The following is a 22184-nucleotide window of genomic DNA, read 5'->3' as shown; positions in this document are numbered from 1 at the left end:
GCTAGAAAGGGGTGTGTGAGTATGTGTAGAAACTAGTTTACTGTACAAAAGTAATATTTACATTCATTGCTCCACCCACTTTTGCCTCAAGCTCTGCCCATCACTGGCCCCTATAAGATTGCCCAGAAAAGAAAGTGTCTCTCAGGCTGCAAAAAGCTTTCTGTGCTAGCTCTATACTACTCAACAGGATCCTGTGCTGGGCTGTGGACTACTGCTCTGTCCCAGTTTAGCAGTTCTTATTTTACTTTGAGTAGCATTAGTGTTATCTGAGGGTTGACTTTCCCAGCATCTGACTCTGCCACAAGAAAGGCTGTCAGGGATTTCTTTCTAAGCCTTCTTCAGGCAGAGAAACATCTGCTTCTGACTTAATTCTTTTCCCTTTTCAGCTCCAAGACGCCTTCACAGCTCATAACTGGATGCACTGAAGACTCTGGGTTTGGCATGGAAAAAGTCAAATAAAACATGTCATGTACACTTTAGGCAGGCAAGAGAAGACAAGAGCAGTAGGACAGCTTGCCACACACAGCCTCTGTGGGCTTGTTGTTCTTGCCTCGTGCTCTGTCTCTCTGGGAATGAAGCTATGAAGCTGCCAGGCTGGCTCTGATGTGGTGCACTGGATTACGAAGAAAACCTGCTGGTGGCGGTGGCAGGACGCAAGGAAATGCTGAGATCATCAGCCTTATATTTTTAGAGAACAGTGAAAAGTCATTACTAACAGCTCTGCCAGAAGAATTCAGTCTTCTGTCCTTTTCTGCAGCTGCAAAAATTATTGGGGGCTGGGGAATGACAGAGCACTTCAATTTCTGAGCTGAGTTACTCCTTCTATGACCATATTCCACTCCACTATCAGAAATAGGGTTTCCTTCCATGCAAACAAAGATTCACAGGTTGCTGAATTAATACTACTATTACTACTATGGTAGTTACACTACACCAAGAGCTAGAATATCTTTTGTTGGCAGTCCCATTCATGACTCTGAAGATCACACCTCTTTCTTATTCCTAGAACAAGAAAAGGATTGTGTTGGAGCAGTGTTGTAACATACCTATTCCAAGTACCAAGGCAGTCCAGCATTGCAGTCTATGAGCTAAAATTACCCCTGTCTGTCTGGTTATTTATGCCTTTTCAATTTCTGTAATGTCTGAGCAGGGCCAGAGTAAGGAGCCAAACAAGAAGTTAGGTAACATGCAATATAGTTAAACAATTCAGAGACACAAGCGAAAGGAAATTCTGCCCCTGGCATTGTTCCAAAACTACCACTTTGCTGAACACTGGATGGCATTTAAAATGCAAACATATATGAACCACAGGGCCTTCTCACTCTGCATAGGAATGGGAGAAGAGAATTAGATATATACTGCTGCAAATACTCTCTTGTGTTACCCAAACTCTAGTTTGTTAAACTTTTAACTGCAACCTTTAGTCCAAAATATCTTCTGCAAAGAAAGAACCATGCCAAGTTTTAGAAAAGGTAGGAACTGAGCTCTCACTCTTCATAGTGCTCTTTTTATTTCTGTCATAAAAAGGTAAGGTAAAGGTACCCCTGCCCGTACGGGCCAATCGTGTCCGACTCTAGGGTTGCACGCCCATCTCACTTAAGAGGCCGGGGGCCAGCGCTGTCCGAGGACACTTCCGGGTCACGTGGCCAGCGTGACGAAGCTGCTCTGGCGAGCCTGCACCAGCGCAGCACACGGAAACGCCGTTTACCTTCCTGCTATAAAGCGGTACCTACTTATCTACTTGCACTTAAGGGTGCTTTCGAACTGCTAGGTGGGCAGGAGCTGGGACTGAACGACGGGAGCTCACCCCGCCGCGGGGATTCGAACCGCCAACCATGCGATCGGCAAGTCCTAGGCGCTGAGGCTTTACCCACAGCACCACCCGCATCCCATTTCTGTCATAACACTGAGTAAATAGAACTCAAAGAGGCTAGAATACATATCTGATGTAAAAATGCAATGCAACATGACATTCATTAAGTCTTGCCCTTGTGGAATAGCTGCCATTCAGAAAATGGGCATGCATTTGCACAAAATCATGGGGAAATGCCTTGGTAAATACCTTTTCCTCCTTTTCAACCTATGAGTTAACTTTCCCTGGCATAACCTGTACCTAATAATGTATTTGAACACAACAAATCTTATTTTGGGGGGCTGTTATGTGGAATATCATTCAGACAGAAGGCTGTAAGATTACTGCTGACTGCGAAAATTAGCCCATGTACTACTGTTCTGTGAGAAACAGGCCAAAGAAACATAACACCGAGTGGCTTTGTCATAAGGACTATGTCACTTCAAAGATTCAGATAAATTAGGTGTATTGAATCCTTGACCTGAATCTCCCCTCAGATTAATCTCCTGTCCATACCTAACTCCTGAGGGAACATGTTTTCCTGTATACTTTCCCTTCATCTTGTTTCCCTCCTTTTGACAGCTACTCTCTTGCTCGACCAAATAGAAGATGAAATAGGTTGGAGAAAGGTGGAGGTTGCAATTGAGGTGGAGGTTGGAAAGGCAGGGAGTGTGTCTGATACCTAAGGACCTGTGTAACCTCATGACAGTGGTGAGAATGATGGTTCTCTGGTGTTTTTAACCCCTCCTCTGTGGAAAGAGGTCAGAATTTTGGAAAGCACAGATCCCATCTGGTAGACTCTGGAATTCTATCCTCATCCATCTATCAAAGTGAACCCCTTTAAGACTCAGCAGCCAGTTCACCACAAAGTCCCAGTTGTGCTATACAGGGCTGGTGGCATGAAGAAAAATGCTATTCTCTACCAGGGGCCATGAGCAGCCAATTCATTTCCCTTTCCTGTCTCCAGTAACATGAGGTTAACTCTATCGTATGATTTCACGGGTGGCTGCGCAAGGTCTTAAACTGGATATAAGAGAATGATTGCTTCCAGTGCTTTTCTTTGACATACTTTCTGTACCTTTCTTCCCTTCCTTTCATTAGCATAGATGAGGCCTAACTGTATGCAGCTATCCAATGAACTTGGTAGGGTTTGTACCCTAGATACTGCCTTCCTAGCAAGTAAAATGGGACTGGTTATATGCAGAGGGATGGAATGTTCAGACTTTAGAGAAAGCCATCACTACCAAGAGTGATGTCAAAATGAGAAGCTAGCATGAGTCTCCAGGCTCTGATGCTCTCTGTGTCAGTCAAAGTGTGTCCATGCAGGAATAAAATAGAAGATATTGCTACAAAAGGTAGGTACCATTATGCAGAATTTGTGCAAATTTATTTGGTGTGCTATGCTCTACCTACAGTGACCTTACTATTTCCTTTTTCTGTCATTTGGATTAAAATAGATATGCACAGTTTGGAACAGTTGCCTGTGGCTTGAAGACATATTGAAAATGATGCCTCTCAGACCCAGCAATTACTCTATATGGACATGACTTAATTGGTGGATCTGATTTCCTGTCTATTCACAATAGCTAGCTTGGAGGAGGGGTGAGAGAATCTCTACCAACATACCAGGTAGGCTAAAAATGGTGTGGCTGGGAATAAAAACCTGACATCTGGAAAATGTAGAGTAACATGGCTAATGTCCCTGTAGGTCAGGGTCAGGCTGCTGAAGCTGAGTAATGCATTTAAACTGTCAAGTTGTCAAAACCTCTGCTGCATATTCTTACTTATTACTGTCATCTAGGGTCACCCCATGTGGAGTTGCTCCTTGACAACACTGAGACCTCCAGGCACTCCTGGTGCAGGTCAGGTGAAAAGCTTAGGCAAGGAACCCTGGCTCAGTTTCTGAGACATTAAAGGCAACATGAAAAAGTAATTAATAAAAAAATGAGAAAGTCACATGGGGTCTTGGTGTGTCATACTACAATGAGAATTCCCTGCTCTTTACTGACTGAAACTCTGTCCTCAGATTTTTCAGAACAAAGATTCTTTACAGAAGTCTCTCTGAACGTACAGCAAATTTCTAAGACTCACTGGTCTAGCACAAGTTGGTGCAGCATCACTAAACTTGACATTACATAGGAACTGAGGTGCTACAGAAGATAAATCAGCAGATAACTTTAATAGAAGATAGAATAGTCAGATACAACTGACATGTTTTTTGCCCTCTGTTACTTGCCTTCCTGGTGCCCCTAAGCAGGAAACTGGCCCATAGCATCAACTGTAGCCAGGAGGCTAACATTTCAGTTTTGCTACCATAACTATGACTGAAGGATGCTCCTCCTCCATGGCTTCCTCTTAGCCAGTTGTGTTATCCTTTGCTACTCTTGTAGCTACTGCCACTTTGCTCCAGACTTGCTCACTTTAAAATCTTACACTTATGGCAGAGGTTCCGCCCTCCTTGCTTGTGCTTGATCAATACAAAAGCAAATAGAGTCATCCACATAACATGTTAGTTTTCTCAGCAGTCATTGGGAAAGAGGAACAACAGCAGGAAGCTGGGGGATATCAAACATTCTAATGGAGACACCAGATTTTCCAGGGCAAAACCAGAATGGTACGGCAAAGGTTTTTGCAAGAGGTCTTTAAGCACATGGTATTGTATAATACCATGACTGACTCTGGGGTTGCAGCGTGCATCTCGCTTTATTGGCCGAGGGAGCCGGCATATAGCTTCCGGGTCATGTGGCTAGCATAGAATCATAGAATCATAGAGTTGGAAGAGACCACAAGGGCCATCGAGTCCAACCCCCTGCCAAGCAGGAAACACCATCAGAGCACTCCTGACATATGGTTGTCAAGCCTCTGCTTAAAGACCTCCAAAGAAGGAGACTCCACCACACTCCTTGGCAGCAAATTCCACTGTCGAACAGCTCTTACTGTCAGGAAGTTCTTCCTAATGTTTAGGTGGAATCTTTTTTCTTGTAGTTTGGAACCATTGCTCCGTGTCCGCTTCTCTGGAGCAGCAGAAAACAACCTTTTCCCCTCCTCTATGTGACATCCTTTTATATATTTGAACATGGCTATCATATCACCCCTTAACCTCCTCTTCTCCAGGCTAAACATGCCCAGCTCCCTTAGCCGTTCTTCATAAGGCATCGTTTCCAGGCCTTTGACCATTTTGGTTGCCCTCCTCTGGACACTTTCCAGTTTGTCAGTGTCCTTCTTGAACTGTGGTGCCCAGAACTGGACACAGTACTCCAGGTGAGGTCTGACCAGAGCAGAATACAGTGGCACTATTACTTCCCTTGATCTAGATGCTATACTCCTATTGATGCAGCATGACTAAGCCACTTCTGGCGAACCAGAGCAGCGCACGGAAACGCCGTTTACTTTCCCGCTGGAGCGGTACCTATTTATCTACTTGCACTTTGACGTGCTTTTGAACTGCTAAGTTGGCAGGAGCAGGGACCGAGCAACGGGAGCTCACCCCGTCATGGGGATTCAAACCGCCGACCTTCTGATCGGCAAGTCCTAGGCTCTGTGGTTTAACCCACAGCTCCACCCGCGTCCCTGTATGGTATTGTATAAACACCAACAATTGGGAAACACTTGCCTGTGAGCGCACCAATTGGAGAACAGCCTTTACCAAAGGTGTCATGGCTTTGAAGACACTCAAACTTAGGACACAAGGGAGAAACGTGCTAAGAGGAAGGCATGCTTGGCAAATCCACACCGTGATCAACTCCCACCCAGAAACCAATGTCCCCACTGTGGAAGGACGTGTGGATCCAGAATTGGCCTCCATAGTCACTTACAGCCTCATTTTTAAAACCGTGTTTATGGAAGACAAATCTTTATTGCCAAAGAAGAAGACTGTTCAAATGTTAAGTCTGGTGGGTGAACTTGGGAGCATTCACTTTTCCAGCCCCCATGCCCTTCATATTAGCACACCTGGGCTATTGCATTCTTGAACCACAGCCTTTCCAAAAAAGGTAACAACATCTACAAACCACCTTCTCTCTTCACTTTTACCTGCGCAGGAGAAGCTTGGGATGATTCTTGTTCTCCAGGTTCTTCTCAATCAGATCAGAGAGCAACTGCTTCAGGACATCAGTGGCATATTCTAGCTTTCCCTGAAGTCCTGTCATGATGAGGGAAGCCACATTGCCACGGTCACGCATGGAGAAACTTCGCTGCATCTCCAGGGTACGGATAAATGTCAGCAGAAAGACCTTGTTATTGATCAGGTGGGCAAATAGCTTCAAGGCCTTTTCAACATTCTGCTGTCCATTCCCTTGCACCTGTAAAATGGGAAGTGTGTCTTCAGGGATCAGTTTAAAGAGCAATGCCTCCTATTTCCAGCCTGGCTTCAACTTTCCAAAAGCTCAGAGTGTAGCCCTACAAAGTACATCCATCCATCCATCCATCCATCCATCCATCCATCCATCCATCCACATAAGTTTATTGTTCTAGCCAAAGGCCATGACAAACCTGCAGCAACAGTACCAGTGCAGACCATACATGACTAATATGAGCAACCATCCATGAAAGGTTATCAGAGACACCAACAAACTCAAATCCAGCTTGATTTTAAATTAAACTTCTGAATCAGCACAACAATTTACAGTGATTTTTATCTAACTCCTTTTTCCTGCTTTTTTTTTTGGGGGGGGGTAGCCAATGCATACAGGGCCACTCTGTGTTACAAATATATTATTGTCACTCAGAAGAAACTGAACTATTTCTGCTGGGGTGTACCTGCTTGCTTGTGTGAGCAAAGGTTTCAGAAAGTGATCTCTCGTCTCTCTATATATGGGGCGAGCTAGCAGATAAAGTGTGATGTCTCCCACCTAAGGTTAACCACAAACCCGCGTACAGGACCTTATTGCTAAGAAGTACATTATATTGTCTGTGCACTTAGGTTAAAAGCCCACTAAGTGGCACGTGAATTGTGCATCGGTTGCACAAAAGTGACACTCCCACTGGCAAATTAATTACTAATTTAGGCAACTGCTTTATTGTGAAATGGCAGTAAAACAACAAAAAACATTCAGGCTTTCCCACTAGTCCTGTTTGTAAGTAATTCATTATGAGTCAAAATGATAAAGCACTGAGCATAATTCTTCTCCAAAGTTTTCAGTGACTTATGTGTTCAAGTTGCTCACGTTATGTAACTAAGCAGCTGTGTAATTGGCAGCACATTCATCACTACTATAGCTTTTTTGGGAAATGGTAAATAAAAGAAGTAGCTAGCATCAATATTTGCTTGCTATTTTGTGATATAAATAGAGAAAGCAAGGCACGACTGATTACTTAAACACCCATTTCCACAGGTGCAATACCAGTGGCTCGGCTAATTGCCCCAAAGTCTGTGAGACAGGAAGGTTGGGGGGTAAAACTCGTCTTTATCTGACTGCAAGTTATTTCAATTTATAATATACATTAAACGTCTTGAAAAAAATCAAATCATATAGGTTGAAAGAGGTCCTGCCATTCACGTCATATAACCCTCCCATATGTAGACCAATGTTTTAGAGCAATAAATAATTAAAAAGTGCATGAATAGGTTAAGCTTTAGTTAGGCTTAATTTGCAATCAATCAAATTTAGCTTTGTTCATGACCTTTTCATACTAGTCTATAACTGCTGTCTTACTAGGGACAAAGAGATTTGCATACAAGCTGTTTAGGCTTAGTAGTAAAATAAGAAGTGTTGTACAAGCCTGTCAGAACCCATGAGACTTGTACTACAGCACATTTTTGCCATTGGGCTTGGTCAATTTTCTTTTTATTGTAAAAACACACTTGAAAAATAAAACCTAGTGTATATTTCTTTCACTTAACTTAGGTCTGATCCTCCAAGCCCAGGTCTTCAAAATACTACCACTTGAGCTACGAACAGTAGCTACCAGGCTTGTTTTAATTAGAGCCCCAGAGAAGGACTTCGTATATTGATCAATAAGTTAAACAGCTATCGGCAGGGTACTGCAGAAGTATAGTAGGACAGCAAAGCTGTTAATCTACCCTATATGCAGACACTGAATTTTCTCTGCCATCATGTGTAACCTTTTTGCAAACTGGGGGTAGGAAGAGGCAGGCTGAGGAGCTCCTTACATTCTACAGCAGAATCTTGACTGACAAGGCAAAGGGGACATGGAAATGTCTGTACAGGATCCAGCAGCAGGAAAAATGAAATGCAAACAGCTTCACAGGACTACTGAGGCATGGGCATTTCCATGTTATTACTCTCACAAAGGCAGCATATGCGACTAATGCACAGAAATGCAACTGATGGCAATGCTCCTTCTTTTATTTTTTCATGGTCAAATGCCAGCAGCAGCATTTTCATACTGAATAATGGGTTCCATCTGCTCCTGCACTTGCTTTATCTATATAAAAAGTAACTCAAAATTGGGATGGCTGGCAACACAATTTTTCAGCGGACAAAGCCGAAGGGATGTGCCCAAGGTCCAAGAGCTCTGCCAAGCGGAGGAAGAGATGTAGAAAATTTGAGAAGTTGTTGGGTTTTGTTCTTTGCAAAACAGGAGAGTTGTTTTCCTTGGGGCACAAGCAGAGTGTAATTTTCCCCAGACACCCCCACTCTCTGGTTTTCTTTCAACAAACAGAGAATTCAAGAAACCTTTAAACAGCTGCTGGTCATGGGGCTTTAGCAACTGGGGGTGCGGGGAATAGTAGGACTGCAGCCACACAGAGGAAATCAAGAGGAAGCAAACTGCGTGTAAACTACACAAAACACAAGCCTTTTGTTACAGTGAACTTGAGTGTTCAATGTGCTTAGCCCAGCACTTCTAATAAGATTCAGCGTGGGAGGCGGAAAGGTGCTTTCACAGCTGTGTAGGTTTCAATCCAGCTTCCTAGTGGGAACCTGGGAAGCAACAACGCTTGCTACCTGATGAAACAGAGAGACAGGGAGAATGTGCTGCTATTCCATTACCTCTAGTTCACGCAGGACAGGGTGGTCCTCTATGCCAGGGAAGAGGACCCTCATGGCATATGTGCGATAGTCAAGGTATGGGATCCCTGAGCGGTCCAGGTCACTGGTTAACTCGTTGATGTCTGTCTGCAGCTCTGCAAAAGCTATTAGAGAAAGGGAGGGAGAAAGACAAGACAATCAGAAGTGAGCACTGGAAATGCAGGCTGCAGTACAAGCAATCAAGGACTGCAAATGAGCCAGCTCAGGGAAGCTCGTTTACTCTAGACCTCTCTGTGTCACTCAGACATGCCCTCAAGCTGGGAGCCACTTCCCCAGCATGAGAGAGAGAGAAAGAGAAGCACAATGCAAAGAACAGATGCTGAGAACAAAACAGACTTGCTAATTTGTATGCTGTTCACACCTTGTATGTAAGCACTGAAAATGCCTTGAAAGGCACTAGATAAAAATAAAGATCCTATTTTTAAATCACTGTACTGTGCAGCTTCTCTTTCACAGTCACTCACTCACTCTATCCACACCTCACCCTAAATGTTTTTGGGTTTTTTTTGCTGTGGCTAGCACATGGATTCCTTCCCCATGCTCTGCAGCTTAAATGGCATTAGCCAGTGCCCAGGAAGAAAACAATGCTTTCAAGTGGGGGTAGAGAACTGCAGGTGTAAAGGACTGCAACAGGCTTCATGCAATGGGCTTTTGATGTGCATAGGGAAAGAGCACAAAAACTCTAAATGCTGGCGGCAGTGCAACATGTTTCATGGCAGTGTGCATGTACAATATATCCAGTCCTTCCTCCCCTTTTCAAGGAGGAAGGACTGCAGAAACATTCTGCGCATATGGCAGCATCACCTGTCATGCCTCCAACACATTAAGTGTTGGCATGGCGGCACTGTGCGAATGTGGATGCTCTCCTAAGACACACACACACAGGAGAAGCTTGTTCTGGTGAATGTAAACTGGCCCTAAGATGCAAACATAATTGCATACTTGTTTGTAAAAAATACCAGTGCTGATTAGGGGGTGTTTCTTTGTTCTCGTTAAAATCTGCTATGGTAAAAGACAGCAGACTTCCCTGCTGAACAAGTTAATGTTATTTACATTTCTTCACAAATGAGAAATTTGCTGTTGTGTTGGGTGTCATGTAAGGGATAGTTCTGTATTTGAAGGTATAAAAGATTAAGATCTATAAGGAGAATGAGCAGGGACCTTGAAGTTCCTCACCAGGGAGTCCCTGGGTCATAGTTTTTACTATGGGAGATATATCTTATTTCTATATAAATTATAGTAATTTCCCCCCTAAATCTGCATCTATATATACAAATTAGAACTCTTGTTCTCTTTTTTAGCAATGCAAAATTGATCACCGTACTAGTGTTTCCCTGTCATGTGACAAAGGGATAGCATAACTTTCAGAACTGCAGGGTTCTTTTGCTGGGGGCAGGGGAGAGAATCCTACCGTGTGAAAATTGCATATTAACCTTTCGTGAATAATTTCTTGAGCATTCAGTTCCAATTTGCAGTGAGACAAGAATATACAATAGGAAAACACTACAATAGAGGTGGAATTTTGTTAGGAGGGGGTTTAAGGGGACAAGCAATTGTTGTAGAATAACCACGCCAGGTAGTCTAACATATTAATACTTTTGGCTGTATTAAAGAATTAGTGAAATAAAATATTTTTGAAAAAAATAATAAATAAGGGCCTGATGCTTGTCGTTGTTTGTGCTCACTTGCCACAACACTGGAAGGCAGGAGTAACACTGTTTCCCAGTGATCAATTGGATAAAATACTGCCCCATAGAAGTTCCACATTCAGGATGGGACCTAACTAAAACCCTGAGAGGTCTAGATACCCAGAACTTGCCCACCCACACTTGGCTATTGTCGTCCATTGTAGACTTTTGGTCAGTGCAGAGTGGCTCAAGACAGCTTGCTCTTGCTTGATGAGATAAGCTTACATTCCAATTAGTTTCTATAAACCTGCTTGGGAGACCCCACTGGGTTTGTCTTGCTTGTGGAAACCTGGATGAGAAGCTAGATGACATGGTAAAATATGAAGATGTGGGGTGATTGCAATAATGAGTTTTCAAATCTCCAAGATCTCAGAAATGTTTTAGAGGACCTTTAGGTCCTGTGCAATCCTAAACCATTTCCCTCAGAAGCATGCCCCATTGAGTTCAATGGGACTTATTCCCAGGTAAGTGGGTATAGGATTTCAACCCTATCGACTTATCTGAGAAAATTTACTGGTGCTTCCTTTTATGGGACTGACATTTATATGGCAACTCTGTAAAAATCGTTCTATTGCTCACCCATGACTACTGCTGAGAAGATTTAGTTTTTGATCTGCAACAGCACTGTCTGAAAATAAATGTCTTGATTCTTAATTAGACTTCAGTCTAACAAGAGTGTTCTGCTTCTTTGTCCTTTTAGCTTTGAAATGTGTTTCATTTGAAAAAGAAAACATCCCAAACCAACAAATTGCACATTTCAAACAGTCACCTTTGAGTGCTACATTCCCAGAGTTATATGTACCCTGCTGAGTAACCACAATAAGTCTCTTCATGCACACATGAATCTGCTGCTCACCTGAAAGAGTCATAATGAACACTTGTAATGGCTCAAACTATTTTTTTAAAAAGTCTCTACAGTGAATGTTTGAAAAAAGTTTGGTTCCCCCCCAAAGCACCTTCCACCAATGTCTCGCTTGCTTTGCCCAAGACAGGGTGGCAGAAGAACAGGGAAGTGATGGCACTCACTGGTTTGCCTTTGAACTGTTCACAACCATGGCTCAGAAATGAACTCCTGGGCTCTCAAAAGCTCACTTCAAAGGATAAATGGGCTTTTAGTACGCCCAAAAGTGTTCAAATCTTTTTCTGGCTGAGACCAATAACCAGATCATAGAAGGCCCCCTGCCCTGTCCGCAAAGCAACCTCCCCAACTTTCCAAATGTAATTTCAGAGTCCCTTAAAAGGACTACAAATCCCAAGATGGCACCACTATGGATTCCCTGATGCATCGTGGAGCCTATAATAGAATCAAAGAATCATAAAATTTTAGAGTTGGAAGGGACCCTGGGATCATCTATTCCAATCTCATGCAATGCAGGAATAGGCAGCAGTCCCATACAGAGATTGAACCTGCAACTTTGGCGTTATCAGCACCACACTCTAACTGAGCTATCCTGGCTGTATTGGTTTGAGAAGCGGACCCATCTCTCTTGCCATTCAGAACATTACAACATGGAATGTGTTCATCTCTATTTCCCAATGAAAAATATTTAAACAGTATTTAAAAAGCAGTCAAAAGTGAGAAAGTTGTCTTCTTCTTCGTCTTCTTTTAAAAAATCTCAATGTTTGCTTTGGGGTGAAGCAGAAATACTAGATAGGAAATGATTTATTTTTTTTATTGTGCAAAATACAGGCAAGAAACTCCACATCTACTTCCAGACTTTGGCCTTTCCCCCTCCACTGGGTGGCCTGCGCTCCTATTCAGTGTTCTGAAGTGTAAAAATGTGTGAATTCACTCACTAACTCTGTCAGTCACCGAGGGCTGTAAATTATTTTTCTGCCTGGTTCTAACTCACTTCATGTAACACTTGGATCATTGCAAGGTTTCTGGCTTTCCTAACATTCACATAAAATGCCTTCAGGAAAGGGTCAGCAGACAGCAAGGCCTAATGACCTGCCACCAACAAACTCTGTACATGTTGCTTAAATAGGATCAAGGGCTAATCCTGTTCTCCACACGTTAGTCAGGCAATGGATGTCTCTGCATCCAATACACTCGTTACTGTCTTCCCTCGCATACAGACTTCACGGGAGAGCTCTGAGCCTCTCCGTCTGCAAAAGAGGGCATTTTATGAGTGGGTGTGTTTAAGAGAGATTGACCAAATGTTTATTTGACAGCTGTACGTGAGCTTAGGCCCTGTTAAATTCACACCAGATCAAAGGCAACAGGGTAAGCAGGAGGCAGTTACCACGGAAACAAGACTTGGTACTGTTCAGTACTGGAGATGTATTCAGTCAACAGGGAAAAGTTATGTTAGGCAAAACAGATGTGCCAAGAAATATGTGTGTATATATGAAAATGACAAAGTTTTGTGTGAAATGGCTCATCCTAGTGTCTGCAGGGTTCTTCCATCCTGATTTGATGAATGTTTTTGGAAATAAGCCCCCACAGTGTTCAGTGGACTTTGAGCCAAGGTAAGTGTGCGGAGAATGCAGACCTAATGTGTGATTATGGCAGTCTATCATCTTCTATAACAATGTTGTTACAGCCATGATTATGATCCTCAGACACTTACTTTGGAGTAAAGTCTGTATATAGTGCAAGGGTAGGAAAAGGTGAATGATTATTTTGTCTGAGTCTGTCTAATCTTAACACATAGTGGATTGATAAGATTATGAGTACATTGCTATGTGTTTCCTTGTGGTCTTGTCTCTCTCTGTGTGTTCATCAGTTGAGCAGTCCTTGTTCCAAGAAAGCTCAATTTAAACAAAGTTATGTTGTGGGCTGGTGGAATTTTTAGCACTGTGGAATTATGGGGACAGGTTTTTTCTCAGCCCTGGCCATTTCAGACACTGGTGCTTTGCTGCATTTGTGTCCCTTCAATTGAAGCTTGAATGTCATGTGTATTGGCAAAATGATACCCTTTCCTCAAAGAGTTATACAGTTTACACAAGAGAAAGGTTAAATTAGCCTTGGGAGTCAGTAACACCAAGGCAGGAAGTATGCTATGGCAATAACTCTTACCAAGGGGACAAAAGATAATATAAAATTAATGTCCATGGCTTTTTGTCAATGACGTATATAGCTGATAATGGGAAATAAGTTAAAGTTTGACACTTGCAGCGACTCTCCACTCCTACCTACTGTGCACACATAGGTAGGAATGGAGAGTTGCTGCAAGTGTCAGACTTTAACTTATTTCCCATTATCAGCTACATATGTCATTGACAAAAACTGCTAATATTGTGTCCAGTAAGCCATACTGTGCATGGTTTCATCCAATTCTGTGGGATCAGTTCCAGTGATTGAGACCTGAGGATATGGATAAGATGCTTCTGGTTGTCCATCCGACTGCTTGCCCTTTTGACCCTTGCCCATCCTGGCTTGTTCATACAAGTTTGTGGGGTGCTGACTGGCAGTTCAGCTGCAGGCACTTATGGAGGAAGCAAATTATCTGGACCCATTCTAGTCTGGGTTCAGGTCTGGGTTTGGCACAGAATCATCCTGGTGGTTGTAACAGATGACCTCCTTCAAGGGACAGGTAGGGGAGTGCAACCCTACTGCTAGTATTGGATCTCAGTAGCTTTTGATACCATCAATCCATGGTATCGTCATGGACCATCTCTGGGGGTAGGGAGCCAGAGGCACCATTTACAGTGGTTCTGCTCTTATCTGCATGGCCACTACCAGAGACTAGCATTGATAGACCACATATTGTGCACTGCTTTCCCCCAATGCTATTTAACATCTATATGAAGTCATTGGGAGGATATATGGGGCACTATGAAACTCATCTCTACTTTTCTATTAAATATGAGTCAGAAGAAGCCATGCATAAGCTGAACTAGCACCTGGATGTACTGGTGGAATGGATAAGGAAGAGTATACTGAAGATGGAACGTGCTAAGAAGGAGCATTGTGGGTAAGTTGTTCCCAGGTCTGAGGACTGGGGAGTCTGGCTGTTCTAGATGGGACTGCACTCCCTCTGAAAGAACAGATACACAGTTTAGGGGTTCACTTGGAACCATATTTGTCCATGGACTCCCAGGTGTCCTCTGTGGCAAAGAATGCCCATCCACAGCCACAGCTGGTGCATCAACTGAGCCATTTTTGGATTTCAGTTATTTGACCCCATGACATGTATTAATAAAGCAAGTTTTAAGACTCTGTACATACAAAGCCAGAAATCATTCTGAACCAGGTTACCTGGGAAATTGTTTTCCCCTTCATTGCTCAGTAAGGACAATTAAGATTAGCAAATGGAACCCAGTTACGGTAGTTTTGCCATAGGCTGGTGATTATTGGCTTGTGGTAACATGTCTCAGTTCTTGGTTCCTATGTTCTACCTGGTTTCCTGGTTTTCTGTCCAGCCAAGACAGGCTCAAGCTGCTGCTGGCCAGGCAAGTTGATACCATCAGTTTGAGACCATGAAACAGATGCCTTAGTCATTTGTTAATGGACTTCACATATTATCAATAACCTGAGGAGAAGGTATCTAGATCAAGAATATACAGCTTTCAATAGTCTTCTGGAACTGATCTCCATGATGCACTTTCCTTCATTCACAAATTATGCCACTGTCAGTGCAACAAGGGAAACTCATTTTCACTGATAAGGAACTTCTCTGGATCCCTCTGATGCCTCTGTCACATTATGCTAGGCAGTGCTGCGAATATACTTTTTGTGAAAGAAACATGCACAAGCCCTTGCTTAAGTAGACCTTTTCTCATGTGTCATTAGACATTACCAGATTAGTGGAGGAGAATACCTGGGGTAGTACTACTGACCTTCTTTGCATTCAAGGGCCACCCGAGATTCTAGGTTGTCCATCTGCATCTGTAGCCTCTTGAGGGTTAGGTCGTTTTCACGAGATTTGCGCTTGTAGGCAATGAGGACAATAATGACGATGATGAGAAGAAGGCTGCCTCCTGCTGCAATGCTGACAATAGCTGGCAAGGTCAGGAGGCTGTCCGATATCACATTTACTGAGCCAGGGGAGAAGATGATGCCACCTACATGCACCTAGTCAAGCAAAAGACATTGGACATAGTCATCAAACTTTATTGCAGTGCTCTCAAGTAGAGTGGTCTAGGGAGAAGATACCTAAGGAGGTCATGCCAACTGTTGTGCAAAGCATCAAACCGCTTCAACAACCTGCTTCTGAGGAAGACCTCAGGGCTGACCTTGCCTGTCCCACCACCTCCACTCCTGGCAGAGAAGCAGTGCCTGCATTGGTGTCAATTTCAGGAGAGAGCTCACCAAAATCACATAGGAACTTATGGACCATGCAACATCTTACTTGAAATCAGTGGTGATGCCAGCACAACTTCTCTGCTGGTGGTTCAGGCAGCAGAAGCAGTGGCAGGACGGCACCTCCCATTTCAACTTGAGCATTAAAACAGGGTGGGCCACCCCCAGAAAGACCCTGAGAATTTCTATTACAGGCTCTAAATGTGTCTCTCTGCTTATCTGCATAGGAGCTGATCTACGGAAAGAAACTTCTATTTTTGCTCCAGTAGTCATCTTCGCAGGATTTTTCTTTAGAAATGTGTGTCATCACAGACTAGTACCTGACAGTGGTCCCCTGCCCATGTCAGACCTGCTCTGGGAATAATTCCCAAAGAGCCAACTATGCCTTCAGAGGGCACATAGTCTAAAGTTTGGTCTGCCAAATCACAGACACTGCTTGCATGGTCTTGTCTATCTACACAGAGAAAGGGCACAGCCTACTTGAAACACAGAAAAGGCTTCAAGTTGCGATAAATGCGTCATCCCAGCACTATCTCTGGCTTTGTTCTGATTATCTGATGGCTCCATTTGACTTTCATTTCACAAGCTTTCAGCTTCCTTTTGTAAACCATGGACATTAGAGACAGAATGACAATTTCATTGACCAAGAAGTTTAAAGAGGAAGTAGGAAAGAAGAGAGGAAAAACAAAAGAGATGGAATGGCGGGGGCCTAGGGTAAACCATGGGATTGTGGCAGAATAAACAGATAGACAGTTAAGGATGGACTAAGTTTTGCAGAACATGCCATGGCCTCTGATAACCGCAGATACGAATGGGAATGGGCTATGTTACAGTGCTATTTCAACAGGGAGCTGTTATGACTTGGCACCAGAGAGTATAAGACACAAAGCAGATAAGGTTTTACTAGATCCCAGCAAAAAAAGATCGTTAGGCAGGTTTGATTAAAGGACCAACTTCTTTTGGGGATTTGAAATGTAAGCATACCACCTTTACTGGTTTGTCCTCCAAATACAATAAATAAGAGTCCCAAGAGAAGCTTGCCTTATTCAATAAACACACCTTTCCCCTGCATTTCAGTTCAATCCTTTTCAGTGGGTAAACCTGAGAAAATTATCTGGAACCAAAGCATCATGCAAGCACTGCCAAAACTCTTCAGAGGTTGCCTGTTTGATCATTAACTGTATTATATTATACACCAGTGGTAGTATTTTGAATGGGGCATTATCATACAACTGTAATTTCCCTTGTGCTCCCTGGCTCATTCATTTTAGGTGAAAAGATTACTGTAGCTTAAAAATGAGGTAACACACTAGCACTTTGCTACCATATCTATTAAAGTTGAGACTAGCTGGAAGAAAAACATCTACTTCTAATCCTATCACCTTGTTTCAAGAAACCAGTTACTAAAACAAGTGTGTAAAAATTCCCATAGAATTATGCATCACTTTTTCATCTGAGTGGAGCAAAATTACAAACAACAATTAGTTTGTGTCCACACTACTGTCCTTGTACCATTTTTAAAATGGTTATTTGTCTGCCGTCATTGTGCCTTATTTGTTATGGGATGTATCTGGCGCAGACGTGCCCTTAGAACATAAAGCTAAATAAATGGTTTTCATCAATAAACCTGACAGACAAGCTAATCCTGTCTTCAGCTATAGCTTATGCTAGCATGAGCTGAGATGAGGGGTTTGCTTCCCACTGTGTTGGGAGCCCAACACACCCACTTACATGTTTTGCTGTCTGCAAAACCTCTTGCTGCAATAAAGCTAGCTAGGCTCAAAAGTGTAATGGCACTTTTTATTTTTCAACAGCTGTGGGGTTTCAGACTTATCAGGTAGAAGGTCAGAGCTAAATCTGATTTATCCATTGCTGCTATATATTACCATGCAAAATTCACACTGATCCAGAGTGTGCTTGTGTAATGTGTGTGTGGCTAAAAAAAACAAAAACCTCCTGTCTACATAGGAAGAACCCTACTGGATCAATCAACAGATCCATCTAGTCCAGCACCCTATTCCCACAATGGCCAACCAGAAGGCTATAATGGCAGGACCAGAGTGCAACAGGACTCTTCCCACTGGTCATTCCCAGTATGCAGAGTCACACTGTCCCCAGCAGTGCAATAGAACACAGCCATCATGGTGATTAGTCATTGATATCCCTTTCCTCCACAGTCTATTCCCTGCAGCAATAACTTCTACAAGGTGTTATATATTTACATGTATAAGTTAAAATGTTTTATTGCAGTGTGTTATCAAATTCATTCATTTATTTAGAAAAATATCCATGTCATCCTTCAATAAAATTCATAGGAGTATTCAAAGACATACATCTGGATTTCCTGTATCTCTGAAAAATCTGGGACATTCACATCAAGAGATTGCGCCCTATATTAGCTCCATGTCAAAAGCCAGAACAGTAGATGGAGCAGAAAGGGATACTACTTCCAAATCATCACTAAGAGGGGAAAATCAAAATCAGAAGATGGGTAGACAAAAGTATTCTTCTTGGACCTCACCATAACTTTGTGTTGCCCTGTGAGATTTGGCGGTTCACACAACAACTGGGTCTCAGAGACGGTGACAGCACAAGGAGTCTCTCCAATCAGAACAGTGTAATTCAGCTTTGCTCCACCAGTGGCAGGGGGACACAGATTTTTACCCTGTGGGAAATAAGCGAGAGATGAAGATCCTAGTAAATGCCTGGCTTCTTCTTGATCAGCTTTTCAGCACAAAATCAACAATTATGACATATTGTGTGCTGTGTACTTTTAAGGATATGCTGTAACAAATTCCGTGTATAATTATTTTCCAATAGCTATTAGTGATAATGGTATATGTTTCTATAATCAACTGCACAGTTTAATGAGAGCTAACTCCTAGTATGGAAAGGTACATAATGAAAGTGTGTGTCTGCTGCATTTAAGCTTGAACCTTCCTCCACCTCCCAAAATTCAGGGTGGCATCCAACAGCATCCTTGTGCAAACTAAATAGTTCTTCTGCTTGCTGAAGTCTTTGATCTATTGGAGGCCAACATCAAAGTGTTGTTTGGTGGTGCAGGGGGAATCATCAAATATTGTCTGCTTTCCTCTTCCGTTAGTGGAGACCTCTGTTGGACATTACAATTTTAGATGCACAATTAAAAAATCCAATGTGTGCACCTAAAAATGTAAAGTGTTAAGTGGTCCTAATGCAATAAATACATAGGGAGATTTGTCAAATGAGGGCAAGATTTGAAATGTGGTGTTCCAATGAGTTTGGGTTTGTGCTCTTATCAGGGCTGTGTTCATCATCTTACCTTCAAGATTATGGGGGAGCCTGGCTTCTGATCCAGCACCCCAGTGGCACTCAGAAGTTCAAAGGTAGGGTTTGGGTAGTAGATAAACTTGGTGTCATTGTAAATCAGCAAGGACTGAACATTGTTAAAGATGAATCCAAACTCATCAGGTCGCTCAACAGCATCCAAACCAGGTCGGTACTCCAGAGTGAGGGAGGGAGCCAGGCAAGTTAGGGTGGTTGAATTCACAACTTTGCATACCTGGAAGCAGATAACCAAGGATTTTATGCTTTGAATAAAATCTTTTTGTCTTTGAGAAGTGCCCAAATATTTCATGTATCTCTATTGATGTCACTGGAGTTGGACACAAACAAAACATCAGAACTTGTTCCAATCCATGTGCTACTTGCACCGTCTACAGACAAGACTCAATTTGGTGTGTTTGTCTGACTCTGTACATGAAAGAGGAGCATTTTCTCTTCTGCATTTGTTCACCAGGAGATTTTTAAAAACGTCCTTGCAAGTCACAGATAACTAATAGAGATATATGACACTGGGAGATTTGGCATAGCTGTAGTGTGCTGGAAATAATGGGATATGCTACCTAAGTACAAAAATAAATACAGGGACTCATGAAGATATTTTCTCTCTGTATTTGCAGACTACAAGAAACAGCTCACAAGCTCTCTTCCATGTTTTAACATCACACTAATCTGACTATAGATTTCACTTTTACAAGCATGTGTAACCACAGGCATTGAGTAGAAAAGTGGTTTCCACAACACATATCTGGTTCACATCTCTCTCTTCCCTATTTTACTATGCAGAAAGATTTAACTATATCAATTTAGTTCTCATTGCACAAAGTTATAAACCCCTGCCCCAAGAGTTTCAAAATTAAAATTTGTGTAATTCACTGACTGCAGTGAAGGTTTGTAAAAGTGTGGGACTCTTTTCTATTTCACATGCTGATTAATCCTCAAGAAAGAGAAACAAACAAAAGGAAAACAAAAATAAACCAAAATTCTTTAAATTATTGGTATTTATGGGAAAACTCCAGATTCCAAAACTCATTGTCCCCCTCCCTAATTCTTACATAAAGAAAAATTCAGAGAAGCCTGGGGCAATACCAAGGAACTTTGATAAGTGTACTGAACATACAATAAAAGCTGCACCAAACTAACAATTTGTTAATAAAAAACTGGGCACCTATTCAGGTTCAGGTTCATTTTAACAGATGGTTAGAGAAGAATACCAGAAAGAAATGTGAAGAAATCTTGAGTCGTTGAATCAAACCTGTTTGGAATATTATTTATTCATCACCTGCTCACATTATAATATCATAGCAGTGTATAGAAAACTAAAGATAAGTATAAAACTTGCAGCAAAAGTACCAATAATAGAGTTTAAATAACAAATAACACTAGAAGATGAGCAGTGGAAAATCATTAAGAATTTCATTCAGTATAGTCTTGGGTAAATAAAAAAGTACTGAGTATGCATGTAAAAGAAAGGAGTAGAATCAAAAAGAGGAAAGGTGGAAGCCAAAACCTGGCTGTTGCCAGGCATTCTTAAAGCAGAAGCCCTGCCACATGTACCAACTGGGCAGAAGGAGGCTAGGCAGCCTGGAGCTGGTGCAGCAATCCAGCCCTTATCAGGCCCACTGCCATTGAGCCAGCTTGAGATCCAGTGGACCCTGGGGCAGGTCAGCCCAGCCTCTGACTGCCTCATTTCTGGTCTTTTCACTAAATCTTGCTAGCTAGACCACATTTGTGTCAATGGAGTGTGGGTGGAGGCCACCAGAGGTGGACTGATGGGCACATTTGCCCAATACTCCCTTCTAACCTGGTGAAAAGGAGGTTTGGGTTGTAACCTCAATTGTTGGAGCAGCCTTATCACAATAGTAATGAATTGCACGTTAAAGGGGCCACAACACCGAAAGACCTGCTACTGGTGGATGTAAGGCAAATGATATTTCTCCTTAGGTTCTCTAACATGGAATGTAGCAAATGTATCACGAGCTCAGATCTGCATGTTATACTCTCCCTTTGTCCTCAGCCAATCATTAGGCCAGCAGACAGCACTTGAAACTGAAAACAGTAGCAGAATGTAAGTTCTGAACCAGACCTCTACCCCCTGCTCCATATACACACACTACTTCCATGCTGTGCTATTGTCTGCCACATATGCCTTTCAGCTAAACTTGTAATTAATGTCTGGTTCTGGTGACAAATCTAAGCAATTTCCCCAGGCCAGCTGTATAGAACAATCAGTGGGTCACAAGGGATTTGAGGTAAAATGAAGGTTATGTCCCACTGGTAAAAAGTTGGCAGTCCAGTTCCCTTTTTCCCCTGGGAAGCAGAGCATGGCTACTACTCCTGGAGTCTATAAGCAACTGAAAGGTGCTTATACCTTTCTAAGCATGATTCAAGGTATGCTTACATCTTTGGTGTTTTTTTTTAAACTAATGGTGCATTAAAGCACATGTGCCTCAGACCTGTAGACTCATCTAATCCAATAGTCTTCTTTCTTTCTTTCTTTCTTTCTTTCTTTCTTTCTTTCTTTCTTTCTTTCTTTCTTTCTTGATCACTCGTAGCCGAGTAAGATTGTCTTACATAAACATGGTTTTAATCCAGACAGGGGAAAAGGGAGGCAGACTATGTTTAGGGCACCTTTTCTAGCCCTTCCTTCCTCCTTTTCGGGAAGAGCAGAGTGGATCCTAAAAAGGGCCACTCAGTCATGGATACAGCTGCCGAGCTGCTCAACTGCCTCATTCCTTGAGTCAGAACAACTGAATCTATCCACCCATGTGCCAGTTCTTGACTAGGGGCTTCCAGATTTGTTGATCCTGCCCCTGTTACCATTTGCCAATCACCATAGGACTTTTGGGGTTTGGGATGGGTTTTTGGAAGACGCCGGGGTGTGAATTTGCTTTATGTGTGTAGATCAGTGCATGCTGACCAATGAACAGTCTTCACAGTAGGGCTCTGTTCTGATAGCATGAGTAGTCACAACGAACCAGTAGATTCCTATCTGTTGCAGCCTTCATCCACTTTCACAGCCATTGTAACATACTGTTTGTTATCATTCGCCTGTTCTGCCATTGAGGACTTCTTGGATCATT

General features: G+C 42.6%; 1 protein-coding gene across 3 annotated transcripts in view; it reads right to left on the bottom strand.

Annotated features, from left to right (window-relative positions):
- Positions 1-22184, bottom strand: part of PLXNA2 (plexin A2) — a 629839-nt gene that overhangs the window by 52766 nt on the left and 554889 nt on the right. For all 3 annotated transcript variants that reach the window (XM_079978812.1, XM_079978811.1, XM_079978813.1), the window contains 5 exons: positions 19082-19321; positions 18302-18445; positions 15318-15552; positions 8806-8948; positions 5885-6153 (listed from right to left, as the gene is read on the bottom strand). In XM_079978812.1, coding sequence (XP_079834938.1) covers positions 5885-6153; positions 8806-8948; positions 15318-15552; positions 18302-18445; positions 19082-19321 — 1031 coding nt within the window. The remainder of the gene's footprint in view (positions 1-5884; positions 6154-8805; positions 8949-15317; positions 15553-18301; positions 18446-19081; positions 19322-22184) is intronic.

This window comes from Podarcis cretensis (genome assembly GCF_951804945.1).
Source record: "Podarcis cretensis genome assembly, chromosome: 6".
Taxonomy (NCBI): domain Eukaryota; kingdom Metazoa; phylum Chordata; class Lepidosauria; order Squamata; family Lacertidae; genus Podarcis; species Podarcis cretensis.
This window is presented reverse-complemented; position numbering and strand designations above follow the sequence as displayed.